The sequence below is a fragment of the Leiobunum rupestre genome, chromosome 2 (genome assembly GCF_980474605.1).
Source record: "Leiobunum rupestre chromosome 2, qqLeiRupe1.1.hap1, whole genome shotgun sequence".
Classification (NCBI taxonomy): Eukaryota; Metazoa; Arthropoda; class Arachnida; order Opiliones; family Sclerosomatidae; genus Leiobunum; species Leiobunum rupestre.
In genome coordinates, this window is record NC_143385.1 from 82,251,968 (window position 1) to 82,272,217 (window position 20,250).

At 41.9% G+C, this 20,250-nt stretch overlaps 2 protein-coding genes across 2 annotated transcripts; both read right to left on the minus strand.

Moving 5' to 3' along the window:
• Positions 1 to 3,705: 3,705 nt before the first annotated feature.
• On the minus strand, positions 3,706 to 5,375 carry LOC149959541 (uncharacterized). Its single transcript, XM_090167374.1, has 4 exons — positions 5,316 to 5,375; positions 4,206 to 5,240; positions 4,003 to 4,164; positions 3,706 to 3,945 (listed from the first exon to the last, which is right to left on the minus strand). Exons 1-4 carry the CDS (start codon positions 5,373 to 5,375, stop codon positions 3,706 to 3,708), a joined length of 1,497 nt encoding a protein of 498 aa, XP_090023500.1.
• A 5,404-nt stretch (positions 5,376 to 10,779) lies between these two features.
• On the minus strand, positions 10,780 to 11,980 carry LOC149959542 (peritrophin-1-like). Its single transcript, XM_090166506.1, has 2 exons — positions 11,807 to 11,980; positions 10,780 to 11,107 (listed from the first exon to the last, which is right to left on the minus strand). The coding sequence occupies exons 1-2, from the start codon at positions 11,877 to 11,879 to the stop codon at positions 10,857 to 10,859; spliced, it is 324 nt and encodes a 107-aa protein (XP_090022632.1). The 5' UTR covers positions 11,880 to 11,980; the 3' UTR covers positions 10,780 to 10,856.
• Between the last annotated feature and the right edge of the window lie 8,270 nt (positions 11,981 to 20,250).

Below are 20,250 nucleotides of genomic sequence, written 5' to 3' on the forward strand. Positions count from 1 at the left end.
CTAAATTCATAACGTCTTTGATGGTCTCCGTCAATTAGTCCTTGGTGGAGCGTAGCTCTGTATGGGTGATAGCGATTCTTACGAAGAATTTTCCACACACGATTTGCAGAACAACCCAAATCAGCAGCGGCGTTAGCGCAACTGTGACGAGGATATGCCACAAAGTACGCGAGTACATTGTTCTCGAAGTCTAAATCCGGTTGACCCGATCCGCGAAACCTAGGTTGCAAGTTACCAAATTGATTGAAATCGTGAATTGCTCGTCTTACTGTATTTACAGATGGTGCTCCATTTGGATGTCTTTCTGCGAAGATTTCAGTCACTCTTCTAAGGTTTTGCGCTGCTTCTCCATAGTAAATGGCAACTATCTCGGTACGCTCAGCTACTGAATAACGAGGCATTGTTCGAAATATTATCAAACACTGATAATAATCTCCCAAAGTTTTCCTTTAAATACCCAATGCATGTTTAGGATTGACCTATAGCCTCGTGTTTTTTAAATCCGGTCGTTTTTTTAACCAAAGTTTCAACTGGATTAGGTAATTCGGTTTCAATTATCGTTTCAAACAATCGTAATTTGGCTTCACCAACTTGTAAATTTTTCAAGCTCGAATTTTCACTGATAAATAAATTGTTTTTCGTCGAGTGAACAATTTTTAAGGGTTTTCGATGACGGCCTACAACTTTATAATAGAAATTTTTTATCTCGCACCTAGTGGTCGAAAAATAATTTTTCAAAATTGGTGAAAAACATTACCGAAAACGCTCAAATTTCTCAAACTGATGTCCCCCGGTATAGAGAATTGACCTTCTAAATTTGAAATCGGTACTATAAATAGTTTTTGAAAAAAAACACTTTTCCGAGCAAAAAAAAAGACCCTGTATATAAAGCTCATATATAACTAACACTTGTTATTAGTTTTACTTTATACCTACTACATCAAAGGTTAAAGGTCCAAAACCTCAAGACCACAATAAAAAAGTTCATTATTTTTCGTTTATGTCAGATGTGGAATAGGACATATAAGTAATTTTTTTCACTAATATCAAAACTAAAGCCCTCTTCTTGGCAATTTCCTTGAAGATGAGATTCATTGAAGCGTCTATTGCCTAACAATTGGCCCACTTTGACCTTAATTTGACTAGCTATTGTAAGTGATAATTGTGGAGAAAAAGATATCACGCTGAGATACGTACCATTTCGTGTTGCTGAACAAAGCATACATGTATATGCCGTTGAGAGAAGCATTGAGCATATTATTAGATTATTTAAAAGAGATAATTTCGGTTAGTTGAATAGTCAAATATTAACGGTAGAGATATTCTGTGCTGTATCGTTATTTAGAGTAAATATGACTCATAGTTATAACATCCAAGTAACTATTTATTATTAATTTTATCACACAATTGCTTACATAACAAAGCGCTATGACAGCCGTTACCGAACTGCCAGCTTTTCTGATACGAGGTACAAATCAAATCCTCTCTCTTGAGAACTGACTACTGGCGCCGTCTATACAAATACATGTATACAACATTCTGAATACTCGTTGTCAATATGGAATAGAAGAATGGGTGACCATTAAAATAATATTGCTAGTCGTGTCACACGTTCCTCTCTTTTAAGAGCTCACGCTTACTCTCCGCTCTGTTTTGATTGAAGTTTGAGCTCGCGCTCACGATCCTCTCTTTGTTTTTTGGTATAGGTTAGAGTTCGCGATTGAACTCAGTTCTCATTTTTGAAAAGTTTGGATCTCGGGCTCGCGCCCCTCTCTTTTTTTGGTAGAGGTTAGAGCTCGCGCTCAAAAATAACACTCGAGCTCTTTAAAGAGAGGAGCGCGCCCATCTCTGTGTATTGAGAATATGCAGGTTAAGTTATTCGAAATTATTATTAGGTACCAAAAATCTTATTTACGTGATCTATTGACCATTTTAATATAAAATAAATTTATTAAATGAGTTAATATACCCGTGTATTTTTTGTTTTTAATTAACGAACAAATTTAAAATTAGCCATAACTTTAAGCGTCCTGAAATTTCTTTTGAATTTTTAAGAGAGCGCGTAAAATGCAAATGTTGCGGGTTGATCAAAGTGGCGTAGGAAAGAGGAGCACAATTTTAATCCCAGCTCGACCCCGTTAGTTTAGTTCTTTAGTGCGATTAAAGCCCGACAAAGGGTTTAAAAACCCATCACGTCAAGACGAAGAGGAGCGCTAATCGTACAGGTCCAAGTACGTAGCAAGGGCCTTCCGGAACTGAGCACGGCTGGGAATGTCCTTTAGGTACTCCGCAAGGGAATTCTACTCCTGTATGGAGGAGGGGAGAAATGAATGTCTGCGGACGGCAAGTCTGAAGCCCGGAAGGATCATAGAGGCGACCCGATTCGCTCTTGGGGGGCGACGCCAGTCTGACAAGACCGCCAAGGGGGGGGGGAGTTTGACATGTTTCGATACCGCTTAGCAGATCATCATCAGAGACTATCGAAACATGTCAGACCCCTAGTTTTAACTAGATTATTAAAATAAAATAAAAAACTATATATGCAAATTTAACGAAGTATTTTTCTTTTATCCTCCAAGTAAATAGCGTGGTTCATCGCTCCTGTGGTGCCCCCCCCCCTTGGCGGTCTTGTCAGACTGGCGTCGCCCCCCAAGAGCGAATCGGGTCGCCTCTATGATCCTTCCGGGCTTCAGACTTGCCGTCCGCAGACATTCATTTCTCCCCTCCTCCATACAGGAGTGGGATTCCCTTCCGGAGTACCTAAAGGACATTCCCAGCCGTGCTCAGTTCCGGAAGGCCCTTTTTTATATATGCAAATTTAACGAAGTATTTTTCTTTTATCCTCCAACTATATCAGCATATAGACTGCAATACCACACTCATTCTTAACACGCTATTTACGATAATGAGACGCTTAAGACGGCGGCGCAAAGCTAAGGTATCCCATTTGTTGTTTTTGAGCACGTTTGTCATTGAGGTACTCCACGAGAATCCAACGCTGGCCGCGAAGCGAAGGGAACGCCGCTGGATTTTGTCAACCGCGTGGACGCCACTTGCAGTTGATGTACTCCAGTATCGGAAGGATGTAGGTTTTAACTCCTAACGACTTCGTCGCGAAGTAGCAGCGGGACAAGTGTCAACGGATGAAACCCAAGGCCCTAGGGGCTTGGGAAATGACACGGTTGATATGGGTGGACCACTCCAGGGTGTATGTTAAGGTAACTCCGAGATTTCTTTGAGAGGAGACTGTGCGCAGGTCAGCGCCTTGATGGAAATTTTTCGCTGAGTGAACTGGCTGAGAGAACTGAGCACTTTGCAGAGTTTAGCCGATGGTCTCGGATTGAAGAGTAACACAGTCCTGTGTCGAGAAGATCGGCCTGGAGAGTGCTACGTCATCCGCGAAGATGTAAAGTTGGGAGACGACGTTGTCTCCGATGTCGTTGATGTAGATGATGAAGAGGAGAGGCCCCAGGACCGATCCTTGCGGTACGCCAGAGGAAGCAGGGAGCCAGTCGGAGGTGGCACCGGCAGTACCACTTGAAACTCCCTGTTCTCGAGGTAAGCTGATAGCCAGTTCAGGGTCCTACCCCTGACCCTGTAGGAGTAAAGTTTGCCCCTGAGGAGCTCATGTGGAACCGAATCAAAGGCTTTGCGAAAGTCAAGGAAAATGATATCCACTGGACTGGCTTGCTCCAGCCCAGAAGTCTAGGCGTCAACGCAGCAAAGGAGCTGGCTCTCAGTGCTGAATCCACTACGGAAACCGTGTTGTGATGGACTCATGAGGTTTTGCTGGATGAAGTGAGCCGAGATGGTAGACGCACTGACCTGCGACAGGAGTGCAATCGGACGGTACTCCGTTGGGTCAGACTTGTCTCCACCCTTAGGTATCGGCGTGACGTTAACCCGACGCCAGTCATCCGGGATTTCTCCCGTGTCGTAGGAGAGCTGGAAAATGACAAGTCAGAGGAGCGGCTAAGACATCGGAGCTTTTTGTGGTGTGACCTTTGTGAGCAGCTGGTGAATGCCTTCGACCGAGTAGTTTATGTCGAACATTGGTGGGGCACGAGGTTCCAGGAGAGGAACGGTGTCCACATCGTACGATGGAAAAGAACGCCGGAAGGTCGAAGCCAGGAGATTGACTTTGGCGGCTGCAGTGGTGTATGACTGCCGGGGCAGGAGAGGTCAGGGACTCCAATCACTTTCGCCTTCATAGAGACGAGCTGGTAGAACTGCTTCCTTTGGGTAGTTAGGTCGGAAGCCACTTTGTCTACATGATGGGTACGCGTGGCACGGAGGGCGTATTTGACGATGGCACGATGTCGAGTGATGGCTTGCATGTTAGCAGCCGTAGGGTACAGCCGAGAACGAGTGTAGCGTCGCTTCGTGATACGCATCAGACGGCGGAGAGAGGAGCCGACCCACGGGAGATTATGTCGAGAGAAGAGCCTCTTCATCGGAACATGGGCAGCGATCGCCTGAGTGATGGTAGTAGTGAGAGCGCTCCACGCCTCTGCAATAAAAGTGGTGGCCGTCAGGTTAACAGTTGCCAGCGACCTCTCCATAACGACGAAATCGGCCTTGTTGAAGTCAGGGACGGAACGAGGGAGAGTTCTGGGCGGGGGACGAACCCCTCGGATTCTGAGAAAGAGATTGTCGTGATCGCTGACTCCAGGTAGATGAGAGATGTCCTCAAGTAGGTTGTAGTCAGAGACCAGCACAAGGTCAAGAATATTGGCGGCCACGTCCTTGACCCTGGTAAGCTCGGTGACTCGCTGGGTAAGATCAGAGACCAACAGCGTGTGAAGAAAGCTTGAAGCTACTGACGAGGGACTCGTGAGCGTAGCCCAGTCAATAGTGGGAAATTTGAAGTCACCGATTATGATGAGTTCAGACTGGCCTTCGGCGAGGCGCCCAAGGAGAGAATTTAGTCGCTTGGTGTATAAAGCCGTGGCTGACGGGGGCCTATAGATACAGCACAGCCGGAGGCAGGAGGAACCTATGTTTACCCTGGCAGCAACCGCTTCAACGTTAGTCTTCAGGTTCAAGGGGTAAGACTTGAAATCCCTGCTAATTGCTAGACATACTCCCCCGCCTTTCACGTTCCTGTTCTTCTGGTAGACTTCGAAGTCCAGGCTGAAGAGCTCAAAGGATGAGATGGAATCAACCAACTTGGTTTTGGTGATCGCGATGAAAGGGCATCTGTGCGTATCGATGTAGGCTCGGAGAGCAAAATGTTTTTTCTTTAGAGAGTCGATGTTAGTGTACAGTAGGGAGAGTTTATCTCTGCCGTATCACTGGGACGGGGGCTGGACAACCGGCGAGTCTAGTGCAGAGCCTTTTGGCGCCTGACGATAGTAGGCGACGTAGATTCCCATGGTCCAGTGACGGGTGCAAAGGCAAGGGAGGCTTCGTGCGCTGGAAGGGTTACGATGAATGAGGCGAAATTGCGGCGCCCCTCTGGAGGATCAGTCAGCACGGAGACGGGGTGAAGGCCCAATGCGATTAGACGGTCCTAGACCTGCGTCACCGTCACAGAAGTGTGGAGCTTCGAGATAAGAAGCGTTTTGGTAGAATTTGCCGCGATCTGAGAGCAGTTTTCGGACACGTTAGTACGCCATCGCGCCGGGGGACGTTGACTAGAGGCTTTTTCGCTCAGGTCAAGTAGCCGGGTCAAGAGCCGCGTCGAGCTGGTCGGTACCGACGTCAAAGAAGCACGTCTGGAAGGTTTGCCGGTAGATGGTAAACGAGGAAGGCCTGAAGGCCCACAGGGGACCGCTCAGAGTGAAGCCTCGAGACGTAGATACCAGTGGTAGCGTCAGCAGCCTGGAAACTCGTAGCCCTTGTGTGGGCGGCACCTTAAATAGAATGCCTGCGCATCTTTGGACGGCGTTCGATACTTGGAGTTCCTTGGACGACGCCCCTTTCTCCGGGAGACTACCTTCCAATCGTGATCAACATCTCCTGAGGGTATGGTTGGGGACGGACGATGATTGACGGCAGGAAGACCAGGATCCCGAGAGGGTGCTCTAACCCGCCGGTTGGTAGTTGGTTTAGTGATCACCGCAAAGGATGGCGAGCCTTTGCGTATCCGTTGTTCCTCCAGGAGTTGACGCCGGAAAGTTTGGTTTTCCGATTCGAGGTAGGCGACACGGGTAGACAGCAATGTGAACCGTTTGTCGAAGAGGCGAAGAATCTTGGAGAGTTGATACGGAAGATCTGCACAGTTGGAGCAAGCCCAGATGCCGTGGGGGTGGAAACGCGCGAAGTGCTGACCGCAGCTGTGGGCGACATTCCGATGCGATGACGTCAGCAGCTGGGACAAACGATAGAAAAAAGAACAGGGCAGGAAATAAGAAATTAAAGTTATCGCCTTATCGGACATTTGTCCAGTGAGTAGTGACCCCCCTCATTTAAATTTTTTTTATCGGACATTGTCCAATGACCCCCCCCCCCCCTTAAAAAACACTTGCAAAGTTAGTTTTGATAGTTCTTCCTTTTTCTTTGTACCACTGTGTAATAGATTTTTCTGACTGAAAATCTGTTATGGAAGGACCATGCAAAATAATAGTCATACATTGACTTTAATGTTCATTATTTATACTAGCGCGTTTATTGGTTTTTATATCATTCATAATACTAAAGCCTCTTTCTGCTTCTGCACTTGAGGCTCCAACACAGCTTCCCCGGGCCACCACTGCCGCCAGGCGGCCATCCCTCTCTCTTTAGCACAGCCACAGCACAGACTCACAGTTACAGAATAGACTATCAAGTATCAACTTCAGTAACTCGGTACTTCCTCATATTTTTTGTAAAATAATAGTTAATATTTTTATTTTGTAGAAAAACACATTCCCAGTTTATTGAAAAATTTATCGGACAATGTCCAGTGTCCTTATTTCATGCCGTGCTAATATTAGTCTTCATATTCCTAGGACTAACAACAAAGGCCAAAGTGAGGCACTAAGCCTTAGCCGAATGGGACGTAGTGGTGGCGGAAGTATAGCCGGGGAACTTAGGATACGGAAAAGCTAAGTCAAAAACAACAGGATACCTGAAAACTTACGGAGCTGATAGTCACCACGACTTTTTGCGAGGAACCATTTAATTTGATTAGCCTGACTCCCCCTGGGCCTTGAGTCCTTGACCAGAGGGTGATGGGTGACGTTTTGATCAGGTGGCCCATGGACAAATATAAGATTATCCAGGACAGCAAGATTTGGATCTTGATTTAATCTTTATAATTTTGTTTTTTTTCACAAATTAATCGGTTTAATCACGATCTAATCGGCTTAGTTGTGATTTAATCGGCTTAATCACTTACTCGATTTAATCGTGATGTAATCGGATTAATCACTTACTCGATTTAATCGTGATTTAATCCATTTAATAATCTTAATCGTTATTTAATCCATTCATCATCTTAATCGTGATTTAATCATCTTAATCATGATTTAATCCATTTACTCATCTTAATAATTAGTCAATTAATTCATTTAATCATCTTAATCGTGATTTAATCATCTTAATCATGATTTAATCCATTTAATAATCTTAATCATGATTTAATCCATTTAATCCATTTAATCATCTTAAGCATGATTTAATACATTTAATCATCTTAAGCATGATTTAATCCATTTAATCATCTTAAGCATGATTTAATCCATTTAATCATCTTAAGCATGATTTAATCCATTTAATCATCTTAAGCATGATTTAATCCATTTAATAATCTTAATCATGATTTAAACTGATTTAACCGATCAAGGGTGGAAACTGAATCATCGAAGTGAACTGCCTCTCGGGTACAACTCAGTTGAACTCACGTCACTTTTTAAGGATTTATTAGACATAGGAATACAGATCGGTAAAACCAGCCGAATATTGAACCGAATTCGATGTGCAGTTTGAGCAGGTTTTTCCACGTAGCTTCCATACGCCACTAAGATAATGAATCAACATCTAAATTGCTACAAGCTACGCATAAGAGTTAAATAAATAAAAAATACCAACTTTGGGCAGAAAATGCTCAAACGACACCATGATCTGAGGAAGACGTAAATCACGACCAAGATGATATAAACTTCGTACCCTAGAGCTACTTGACATCGAGCCGATACTTGCTTTAAAATGTGCTAGGCCTCACTCTTTTGCACTGTTAATAATCAATCTATTAAAATATACAGAGTGTTTTTAATTTCTCTGACTGGGCATTTTTTTAAGAAACTGCAAGAGATAGATTTGCGACATTTTCAAGATATTAATTCTAGTGTTGGATCGCTTTAAATCCTAAATTTCAGAAGAATCGGAAATAATTTCGAGTTTTTGTAAAAAATATTTTTTCACCGGTAGGTGCTAGAAAAACGTTTCAATGTTGAATGTGAAAGTTGTAGAGTGCTGTCGAAAATGTTCGAAGAAATTGGTTTCATTGGAAAAGAACACTTTTTCACGAAGATATGAGCTGATGAAAAAAAAACAAGCTCTCCATAGGGGCCAATAACTTTCGCATTTTTATCGACGAACTACGCGTGGACCACTCTTTAAAATCACAACTTCCATCCGTATCGAGCCACCCTCCGCCAAGCTCTGCACGAAGGAGCTATGGAACGTAGATTTGATTTCTGCAACTGGCTTACAACCCGGTGCGCCCCAAGGGTAAAAAAGGGCTCGGTGCCCCCTAAAGGGCCAAACATAGTTCCCCCGATCGCGGATCGCCCTATGGTCAAAAGGTTCAAGCAGTGAAAATATTTCACTAAAAATAATAAAACATATATATCAATACATCCGTATTAGTATTATCCAAATACTAATATTGCTTTCCTGAGTCCGGCGGTTACTAACGTATTAATAACCGTGAGTTAGAAGTCCGTCTGACAATTGAATACTCTGTAGTTGCCTCTGTATATGTAGATAACTTATTTCACAGTTGACACTGACATTTAAATTTGTTATTTTTCTATTCGGTATTTTTTATTACTTCATTATTTTTACATGATTTTGATAATACATATGGTAATTGGTTAACAAAGTTTAATTATCCTGAATTAACCGTTTAAAATCGTAAGAACCAACCAGGGTGGACCGTGGACGTTACATATTAATAATAATAATAATCAGCTAGGCTAATACCCAAGGCCTAAGTCATCATGCGCCTTTTGAAGCCCTTAATTCAGGTGGCCGGGTTACAATGCGTAGGAGGGTGGTGGAAAGCCCCGCATGCCACGAGATCGAGCCAACAGCTCCCTACACTAACTATTACCGTTAACGTAGACTAGTTTTTATGGAAGTGGAAACCGAAGAACTCGGGGGAAAACCCCTTAAACAAGTGGGGAGAGAACTTGCAAACTCTACGCGGAAGGAGTTGTTCCGAGTTTTCACCCAGTGCCACAAGTTGGGATCGAACCCGGCTCCTCTTGCTGCGAGGCGAAAGTGCAAACCACTCCGCCACCCCACTCACGAAGGAGATATGGAACGTGGATATGATTTCTGCAACTGGCCAATAACCATGTCTAATGAGAACCCAAATTTCATCAATCAAATGGTGGTGACTGACGAGTGTTCCTTTGGGAGAGATGGGCCTTTCAACCATCAAAACATCCACATGTGGTGTGACGAAAATCCTCATTGGGGTTTTCCTCACCATCATCAACAACAACTCCGACTGAATGTTTAGGCGGGTTTGCTCGGGGATCGAGTTATTGGCCCATTTTTCCTCCCAGCTCGTCTTAATGGACAACGCTACTTGGCGCATTTGCAGAACGAAATAGCAGACGCTTAAAAAGATATTCCGCTGGAAGCTTACAGTCAGATGTGGTACCAACATGACGGCGCACCACCCCACGTACCTAGATGTGTAGTGGAGCATCTTAACAACGAGTTCCCTCAGCGTTGGGCTGGCAGGAACGGTCACGTTCGATGGCCTGCGAGGTCTCCGGACCTAACTCCGATGGACTTTTCCTTGTGGGGGGGGGGGGGGGGGTTCCTTCCGCGTTGAGTTTGCAAGTTCTCTACCCACTGGTTAAAGGGGTTTTCCCCCGAGTTCTTCGGTTTCCCCTTCCATAAAAATTTGTCGAGGTTAACGGTAATAGTTAGTGTAGGGAGCTGTTGGCTCGTGTGGCATGTAGGGCTCGCCACCACCCTCCTACGCATTGAAACCCGGCCACCTGTTTAAAGGCATAAAAAGTCGCTAGATGACTTGGGCCTAAGGTGATGCCTTGGGTATTCACTCTTGATATGACCAGACGCTCGTTTCAAAACATGCTTCATCGTGCCCAAAAATGTATCGCGGCTAACGGAGGTATCATAGAACCTCACTTGTAAAATTCTTATGTTTATTCGAATAACATATTCAATTAAATCTTTGAGACATTTCTTTCATTTACGTATAAAAATGCGAAGGCTATTGGCCCCTATGGACAGCTTGTTTTTTTCATCAGCTCATATCTTCGTGAAAAAGTGTTCTTTTCCAATGAAACCAAGTTCTTTGAACATTTTCGACAGCACTCTATAACTTTCTCATTGGAAACGTTTTTTCTAGCACCTACCGGTGAAAAAATATTTTTTACAAAAACCTGAAATTATTTCGGATTTTTCTGAAATTTAGGATTTAAAGCGATCCCACACTACAAATAATACCCTGAAAATTTGCAACTCTATCTCTAGCAGTTTCTTAAAAAAATGCTCAGTCTGAGCAATTCAAAACACCCTGTATTATAATATCAATTTAAAAGTATAGGTTAGTTTGGCTTCGTACCCTCGATTCAATGATACACAGACATGTAGGTTGTTTGCTTCGTGTTTATTCAATTTTCCTTAATTATTATTAGGTGTAAGTTACAAATATATATGCATCTAAATTAGTTGGTGTTCTGCGGCTGGTACTCGTCGCAGTCAACGTTGCTTTTGTGATCGCAAACATTGTGCTTCGGGTTGAAGTACAACTTGGCGGGGCACATCATCAAAATGGCTTGCTTGTGGTCGCACATGTAGTACTTGGTGCAGTCGGTCGGGTGCGGGTAGAAGGACACCTTCGTGCCGTCCGGTTCGTCCAGGAAACACTCCGCTCCCGAGAACATCCCATCAATTTCACGTTTGCTCCATCCTTCAGCTAAAACAGAGGTTACGACGATCGACCAGTAAAATATTTATTTATAAGGAGTGTAATGTGCTTTTAAAATGGCGAGTAGTAATTTTTTGGGCTGTAAAATCTCATTTTCACACTCTGCACTCCAGATTCTAGTGCTGAAGCCAGGAATTTTGGTAAGGTAAGCCAAGTAGGAAGGTGGCCTTATTTATTTGGGCCCCTTAAAATTATTCTGGGCCCTTTTCCATTTATCTTCCAAAATTTAAACTTTTTACGCTCCCTGTTATAAATTTTATTAGACTTTTAAGTTGTCGCAATTTTTTCTTTAGGCCCTTTAAAATTACAAGGTTCTATCAAGAATGTAATTATTTATACTCAGGGAGAATAAAATTTAACTAGGTGTCCCTAGCTAGGATCGAACCCGGCTCCTCTCGCAGCGAGGTGAAAGTGCTAACCACTCCGCCACCACCACCTTATACAACCAGTAACCCACCTATACGGTAATAGGTAGTGTAGGGAGCTATTGGCTCGCGTGGCATGCAGGGCTGGCCCCCACCCTCATACGCATTGTAACCCGGCCACCTGAATTAAAGGCTTCAAAAGTCGCTTAATGACTTAGGCCTATGGTGGTGCCTTGGGTATTAGCCTAGCTGATTATTATTATTATTACCTCCTAATACCACAAGTACCGCAAATATACCTATTAATTCATAATTTTTTTACCTGATGCCCAATGCGAGACTGTGTGCAAGTGGAACAACACCACAGAAATAAACAATAAATTACGGGAATACATAATAAAATATATATTAGCCACAAAGAGCTAAGGGATGTTTTTGTGGAACTGCGGATCTAACTTCAGAGCTAAAAAGACCTCGCCTTACGAAACGGAAAAACATTCTGGTCATGTTGTGAATAATCTAATAAAAATAAACGATTTGGACAGACCGCAAAACGATTTGCGTCATACTTATTCGGTAAATAAATGATGAATGATTCGAATAAAGATTACAAAAGAGAATTTCGCAGGTGTTACAAAATGAGGAGATTTCATTTTTCTATCACACAATTTATCAATGCCAACAAGAATCTCTTCTATCTCGAAACAAAATTAGAAGCGTTACTCGGTAACACGCGTTTCTATTTTGGGTTTTCGTCAAATTAGTGGTCGAGTGAGCGAAGCGAGCTAGCTTTACCATAAATGCACTCAACTCTATTATAGTCTTAGTCGATAATTCAAAATAACGGTCAAAACGCCGCCGATCAGTTTAGTAAAATATTTTCGGCGGCTTAATCGTTGGCCATTTTCGGTGTGGAGATACGGGCCAGGAAGGCAGGCAAGGCTGCCAGATTTTGATAGATCGAAAACGGCTAACTCTTTCAAATGTTTTCGTTTTCAAAACGACAATTTTGCGGCGTAGCTATCGACTACGACTATTAGCCACGGTGTACTCCAAAAGAACGGGGGGCAGAGCCACACGAGTTATTTACTTTTTAAGCCAATGAGAAGAAATAGGGAAATGATATTATTTTAGCGCAAGATAGTTTACGAGAGCAGAATAACCGCGAAATGACTGAGGTTCGCGTTCTTTTGTTAAAAATAAGGTTGACAGTTATTACCTCTCCGAGGGGACTTTGTACCCTAGGAGGGGTTATACAACCACCGTGTGTCTGTCTGTCTGTGGGTGGGTCTGTCTGTCGGGGCAAAGGGTAATCACTGCGTACCCAGTTTCTTAGAATCAGGGAAAAAGTTTTTTCAAAAGCGCCCTCTTTTTGTCATTGGGTGTAGTATAATTTTTTAATCGGCCAGGATTCGAACCCGAGCCCTCTTGAACGACAGGTGAGCGTTCTACCGCAGAACCACGGATACAGTTACGCTTCACTGAAAATTAAAAACTCTTCCGAGGAGAGGTATATTTTGGCAAGCTTGCCAACTTGTTAATATTTCTAGAATAAAAATACAAAATGAAGGAATGTAACTCCGATCTTTTGAAAGCGATTCTATCGAGTGCCTGTGAGGTTTTTAACAATTTAAACATACAAACTATCTCTAAAATCTAAGCCACGGTGATAAGAAGAAAACTTGAGTCAGTGTTTGCCATATATATATTAAATGCTGTTATAATTTTATTATAAAATAATATTAATTAAATGAATAAATACGCATTTATGATAAATACTACAAAAAGGAAACCTAAGCATTTAGTAGAGGTCGGCAGTCGATTAATTTTTACCCATGAATAAAATAAGCTCGGCTATATTTAAATAATATTTATTTAAATAACCAATAGTTGAATAAAAATTGTAAAATGTTTAAATAATCGAAAGTGAATAAGCATATTATTTAAATAATACAAACAATTATTTAAATAATACAAACAATTATTTAAATAAATACCACTTTTATTCAAATAAATGCATGGTTGCGTAAAAAACATAATTAAATAAGTTAAAATGATATTCTTTTTACCAACGTTTTTTAAATAAATCGGGAAATTTGTGGATAATGAATAAACAATTCCGAACACTAGCATTTAGGAACTAACGCTTCGACTGCTTATAAATAACTGCCGAGTTCTACTTCCACTACGTCACTATAAATTGGCTCCACCCCACGCCTCGTATTCCAGTTAAATATTTATGGGTTAAATAGATTCATGATCAATATTGATATCATTTTCGACCCAAATCTGGATACGGCGATAATCAGCCTTTATATAAATTATGAATTAGCGATAACTTCGATAAGCAATTTAAAATGCGTTTAAGAATGTATTCAGGAGTTCAATTATATTGGCAAAGCACTACCGACTAAGATAATTTAGTCGGTAGTGGGCAAAGACATAAGCCGATGGTACCAGCCTCGCATACCACCAATCGCAATGCTTTTTAATTATGAAACTTAAAGGGACCCACCGGCGTTTGAACTTAAGCAGTTTCACGTGCTACCACGTGGTAAATACGGGCCGAAATTTGTCAAACGCCGGGGTGGTACTTTAAACCAAATCGGCGATCATCTGGACGAATCAGCCAGTGGCGTAAATAAGGCCCCCACAGACCCCGCAATGCATGAGTCCACAGGGCTTCAGGGGCCCCTAAATTCCTATCACATAATATGCTAGATACCGACTAAAACCCAGAAAAGAGATTCGCGGGGGGCTAGGGTGTCTTAGCTACGCCACTGGAATCAGTCTTTTTATTTAAACCAGCGTGAGACACCCATAAACAGGGCTGGACATAAGGCACTAATCACGGCATTTAACTACTAAAATAAAGGCTTTGACTACTAAAATTAATCGAAATCTGGAAGCTCACTAGACAATTTGACTAGTGAAAATTTTACCTGAATATTAATAAATAATGGCGAATATGTCGTATCATAAATTAATTCATCATTCATCAATCCCATTTTATTTTTTAAAAAATGTGATCGGCCAAAGTCATGTAAATCAAGTGATAATAAACTCCTATTTTTATTCTGACGAATAAAGCAAAATGTAGGCTGTCCTTCTTGTTTTTACACCCCCATTTCTACCATTTTTTATAGAATTATGCCCTTGACAATCACTAAAATGGCTAGTAGTATGTTCGCAGTTTGCAGCTACATAACTAATATCATAAGTAACATAATTACTCATAAGTATGCCTCTGTATAATATTTCCATTTTAAAAAATTCAATGAGACCTTGTTTCACGTGGAACATACATTGAGCGGACCCAAAAATGCGAAAATGCTTATAATCCTTGCGCTATTGAAAAGGTTACCATGGAAATGAAATCATGTGATCGCGAGGCACGAGCTAAACTTGACATGGGCAAAGCCAGAAACGCGCGAGGAATTCTCACTAACTTCCGTTTCCCATCAGTAAAGTTGATGACGCGTATTTCGTCACGGAGTTGTAAGTGACGTAATTTACGTCATATCCCGTGAACAAGGTTTCGTTAACGAAAATGCATTTATGGCATACTTATGAGTGATTATGTTACATATGATAATATTTATGAACCACTTTTATAAAAAAATCACAGTTCTTGGTAAAAATACCTTTTTTTAAAATCATTTAAAGGAACAAATATTTTTATAGTAACATAATTTAAGTAGATATAACAGTAAATTTTTATTATTAATAGGAAATTATTTTTCTTAAGAATAATGTAAATATTCTTAAGAAAAATAACTTTTTATTTATAAAAAAAAAATTACTTTTAGTCGTATCAAAAGTAAATAGGGGAGAAAGTCTGGCACTTAGGTCCAACCGCACGACGTCTTATTTGAGGGGTAAAATTTTTGGGCTTCGGAAATGACTTCCTCCCTCGCCTCTTTACAGGGACACAAAGGTATCGGTTGTACTCCGCCACGATGAAAAATAGTTCTCTATAAAATACGTGAATATTAAACTTTTGCTTTCGAAAATTTGGTTAATTTAGTTCCTAAATAAAGTAGATGTATGATAGAAACTAAAATGCGACATTTAAAAAATAATAACACGACTTTTGAAAAGAAATAAAACGTAACTAGAATAACGCTCACTTAAATCGTGGAGAGCGTGGCGCCATCTAAGAGCAGAGATCGGGACTAATTGGTAAATCTACGATGTTAAGGCCTAACAATTTGCAAGTTTAACTGAAATAATAGCTATAGCTACGAGCTTTTTTTGTTTATTTTACAATTGAAATAGTAATTATTAATTAAAATCAACCGTTATCGAAGGAAATAATGGTCAGCATTTGACAGAGAGACTATTTGAAATCGCGAGGCGGTGACATGGTTGCCAGGGAATAAAATTCAAAATTTTCATTTTGAGCGCGGACCGGAATACCACAAATGCACTACTTCGCGCGTAATGCGCTATCCTTATTGGTTAGAAATATCAGGTGATCACTAGCTCTTTAAAAAGGGTGTCAAGGATGGTGGAAGGTAAAATCTGAAGGCAGTGATAGACTTTCTCCCCCTATTTACTTTTGGTAGTATCGTGTCTTTCTACTTAAATAATGTTGCTCTAATAATTACACTATCACTAGTAAACAGCTGATAATAAAAGAACAAGCATTTTATTCTACTTTCTAACCTAGATTTGAACTAGTTTAAAAATATCACAGGTTTCTTGAAAGCACCTGGTTTGAAATCATATAAAGGAACATTTCACTCAACATTGGCCAGAGGAAATTAAATTAAATGTTTAACTCCAGTTTTTGGAAAAATTTCAACTAACGCCTTCACGAAGCGTTTAACCCTTATCATCACTCATCAGCAAAGGCTATATATACGCTTAACTAAATAGACTGGCGTGTTCAATGGCTCCACTTGCATACGATAGCAGACGCTGGTCAAAATTTTGCCTGCGCTTCAGAATGCTACTAGTGGCGCCTCTAACGGCTGGTCAAAAGCCTTCTCCCGTGTTTCGAAAGTGTTCACAGGTTTTTTGTATGGATACTCCTGTCTAGTAAGCGAAGCGTATATATAGTCTTTGCTCATCAGGGTGTCTTGGGTCAAATATTTCCCTTTCATTATTTTCAGTCTGAACGTTGGCTGCTTCTTAATTCTTGTCAGTGGTATTGCCCTCGGTGCTTTTGGTTCGATGTGTCTTAATTTAGGAGCTTTCCATCCACAGATTGAGGTGCATGCTATTTCAATATCTCCTGGCGCCATGTCAGAATACCTTTCCAGAAACAGAAACAAAACACCAACATGGCTGCACTTGCCAGATTTACTTAAATGGGTTGGTTCGTTAAGAAACTTAAAACATTTCAGACTAGGTGACATTTGAGTCGGGGAGAGAAAAAACCCCGAAAAACCGGGTCGGGTGTTTTTTGGAATTTTTAGTTTTTAGCGTTTTCTAAATACAGTCGCATCAACGGCCGACTATTTAAAAGTAAAAGTCAAACCATAATTGTATAATATTGTTTCATAAGTGTGACACTTCCTTTTCTTCACATTAAAAAGTTTTACTGAGAGCTACTCACAAGACAGACTGCATTACGGGCTTCGTCGTCGTTTTGCGTCCGCTCGCTAACGCGTCACACGTAACCTTTGACACCGCCTCGCTAGGGTGAGATTTTCTTCTTGTGATGACGTCACTTCGTTACGAGCTCTCAGTAAAATATTTCCCAAAGTGACAAACTTATTGAACAATATTATAGACTTATGCTAAAACCAAAAACGAAATCAAAACGACGGCGCACGAGAGGCGAGCCTGGCGAGTGTGACGCGAACTTCTAACGAGAGAAGTCGCTGAGAGAATAGGCTGCTGGCTTGCCCCGTCTATTTCAATTGTTTTTTTTTATTTGGAAAACCCGACCTAAAAAAACCTCGACAAAAAATTTAACAACCCGACCCGAGTCGGGGTCGGGGTCGGGGTCGGGGTCCCCGTACGATCACTAATTTCAATTTATACAAGAATTGATCTATTTATATATAGAGATAATGTTTATATTCCGTCAGTCGCGACGCATCATGAACCGGGAGAGTTTCGTTTGGCCGACAACAAAATACACGTTACGCCGACTGTCCATTTAGACGACTGAAAATTTGTCCGACTGTCCATTTGGCCAACTTTTCAGTCGGAAAATGGGCTGTCGGTCAAATGGACAGTGCATTTGACCGACTGCTCATTTGTCCGACTACTCATTTGACCGACTGCTCATTTGTCCGACTACTCATTTGACCGACTGCTCATTTGACCGACTACTCATTTGACCGACTACTCATTTGTCCGACTACTCATTTGTCCGACTACTCATTTGACCGACTGCTCATTTGTCCGACTACTCATTTGTCCGACTGCTCATTTGTCCGACTACTCATTTGACCGACTGCTCATTTGTCCGACTACTCATTTGACCGACTGCTCATTTGTCCGACTACTCATTTGACCGACTGCTCATTTGTCCGACTACTCATTTGACCGACTGCTCATTTGTCCGACTACTCATTTGTCCGACTACTCATTTGTCCGACTACTCATTTGACCGACTACTCATTTGTCCGACTACTCATTTGTCCGACTGCTCATTTGTCCGACTACTCATTTGACCGACTACTCATTTGACCGACTGCTCATTTGTCCGACTGCTCATTTGACCGACTGCTCATTTGTCCGACTCCTCTTTTGACCGACTGCTCATTTGACCGACTGCTCATTTGTCCGACTACTCATTTGACCGACTGCTCATTTGTCCGACTACTCATTTGACCGACTGCTCATTTGACCGACTACTCATTTGACCGACTACTCATTTGTCCGACTACTCATTTGTCCGACTACTCATTTGACCGACTGCTCATTTGTCCGACTACTCATTTGTCCGACTGCTCATTTGTCCGACTACTCATTTGACCGACTGCTCATTTGTCCGACTACTCATTTGACCGACTGCTCATTTGTCCGACTACTCATTTGACCGACTGCTCATTTGTCCGACTACTCATTTGACCGACTGCTCATTTGTCCGACTACTCATTTGTCCGACTACTCATTTGTCCGACTACTCATTTGACCGACTACTCATTTGTCCGACTACTCATTTGTCCGACTGCTCATTTGTCCGACTACTCATTTGACCGACTACTCATCTGACCGACTGCTCATTTGTCCGACTGCTCATTTGACCGACTGCTCATTTGTCCGACTCCTCTTTTGACCGACTGCTCATTTGACCGACTGCTCATTTGTCCGACTACTCATTTGACCGACTGCTCATTTGTCCGACTACTCATTTGACCGACTGCTCATTTGTCCGACTACTCATTTGACCGACTGCTCATTTGTCCGACTGCTCATTTAGCCGACTGCTCATTTGTCCGACTACTCATTTGGCGGTTGGACGATACTAGGTGCGTTTGGCTAGGTACTGTTCTCTAGGTCGCTTTTTAGAAGGCCCAGCTTGGTTATAAAGAACGGGGCTGGGGGGGGGGGGCGAAGTGAGTGCGCGGTGCCGTCAGGCGCCAATACTTAGAATACATTGCCCGTTCTATAAGTCAACCTAACACTAAAGACATAGTATAGGACAGGCTATAGTACAACAGTCGGCCAAATGAGCCATTTTTTTGACCGATTGAGCAATCGGCCAAATTAGCAGTCGTTCAAATGAGCAGTCGGTCAAACGAGCAACCCATTTGACCGACCAGAATTCCGGCTAAAAGGGTAGTCGGCCATATGGTCTCCTCATTTGGCCGACTGAAAAGTCGACCAAATGAGCTGTCGGCCAAATGGTCAGTCGCCCCAATGAGCAGTCGGCCAAATGAAAAGTCGGCCAAATGCATTCCACCCCATGAACCAGGGGAATCAACTAAAGGGGGGAGGAAATGGAAAAAGAGGCGTTCTTATTAACACGTCTCTCACGCGAATGTCAATCGCGTCAAGGAAACGTAATATTTAGGGAGCCAATAATTCGCCGCCTGGAATTGACTGAATTTGAAGGGGAGGGGCCAGGTTCTGATCCAAGAGCTGCAACGGGAGCGAAGGTAAAAATCGACGGAATATAAACATTATCTCTGTATATAAATAGATCAATTCTTAATTTATAACAAAACTACTCACCCAACAGCACATGATAAGCCATTTCGACGGTAGGAAGGGGAAAAAAGGGGGGGGCGGACTGATTCTCCGCAAAAAATGTCTTTAGAAGGGGGTAAAGAGTCCACGGGACTCCCTCAAATTATATCGTTAGCTGTGTAAAAAGAAGGAAAATTTCGAGAATTAAATAAAAAGTTGAATTATTTTTCTCTTTGAGGCATCTCATCTGTATAGTGTATACTGACCATGGACAGTAAATTAAGAGGACAGGTTTTCGATAGCCTTCCACAGTGCATTTTATTTCTCCCCGCGTATCAATCAGCTCGAGAGACTCCGAGGGAGTCTTGCAAGGTCGTTTGTACCACGTGATCTTAAAATTTCAAAATGACAATCTAATGCGGTTGATATTGTTACGTAATTTTTTGCGCTTTATATTTTAGTAATTTTATATTTTGGTTTTTTAATTCAATAAAATCTATCAACTGATATTTAGTATATCATATTTAATCTATAAAAAATACCGTTTGGCGTAAAAATTTACTCAGTGTTTATCTTTTTTCTTTTTTCGAACAGTATCGTCCACTCTTAGCGATACTTGTTTTTTTCAAATAACCTTGGACGACTCCTTTAGTATGATTGGTTTACGGGGGC

Bases quoted from the DNA above. Each gene is read 5' to 3' on its own strand.
- LOC149959542 (XM_090166506.1), bottom strand. From the start codon at position 11,879: ATGTATTCCCGTAATTTATTGTTTATTTCTGTGGTGTTGTTCCACTTG. The intron at 11,108-11,806 runs GTAAAAAAATTA...CCTCTGTTTTAG, and splicing joins AGTCTCGCATTGGGCATCAG to CTGAAGGATGGAGCAAACGT.
- LOC149959541 (XM_090167374.1), bottom strand. From the start codon at position 5,375: ATGGGAATCTACGTCGCCTACTATCGTCAGGCGCCAAAAGGCTCTGCA. The intron at 5,241-5,315 runs GTTGTCCAGCCC...GACTCTCTAAAG, and splicing joins GCTCTGCACTAGACTCGCCG to AAAAAACATTTTGCTCTCCG. The intron at 4,165-4,205 runs GCGAAAGTGATT...CTGCCCCGGCAG, and splicing joins ACCAGCTCGTCTCTATGAAG to TCATACACCACTGCAGCCGC.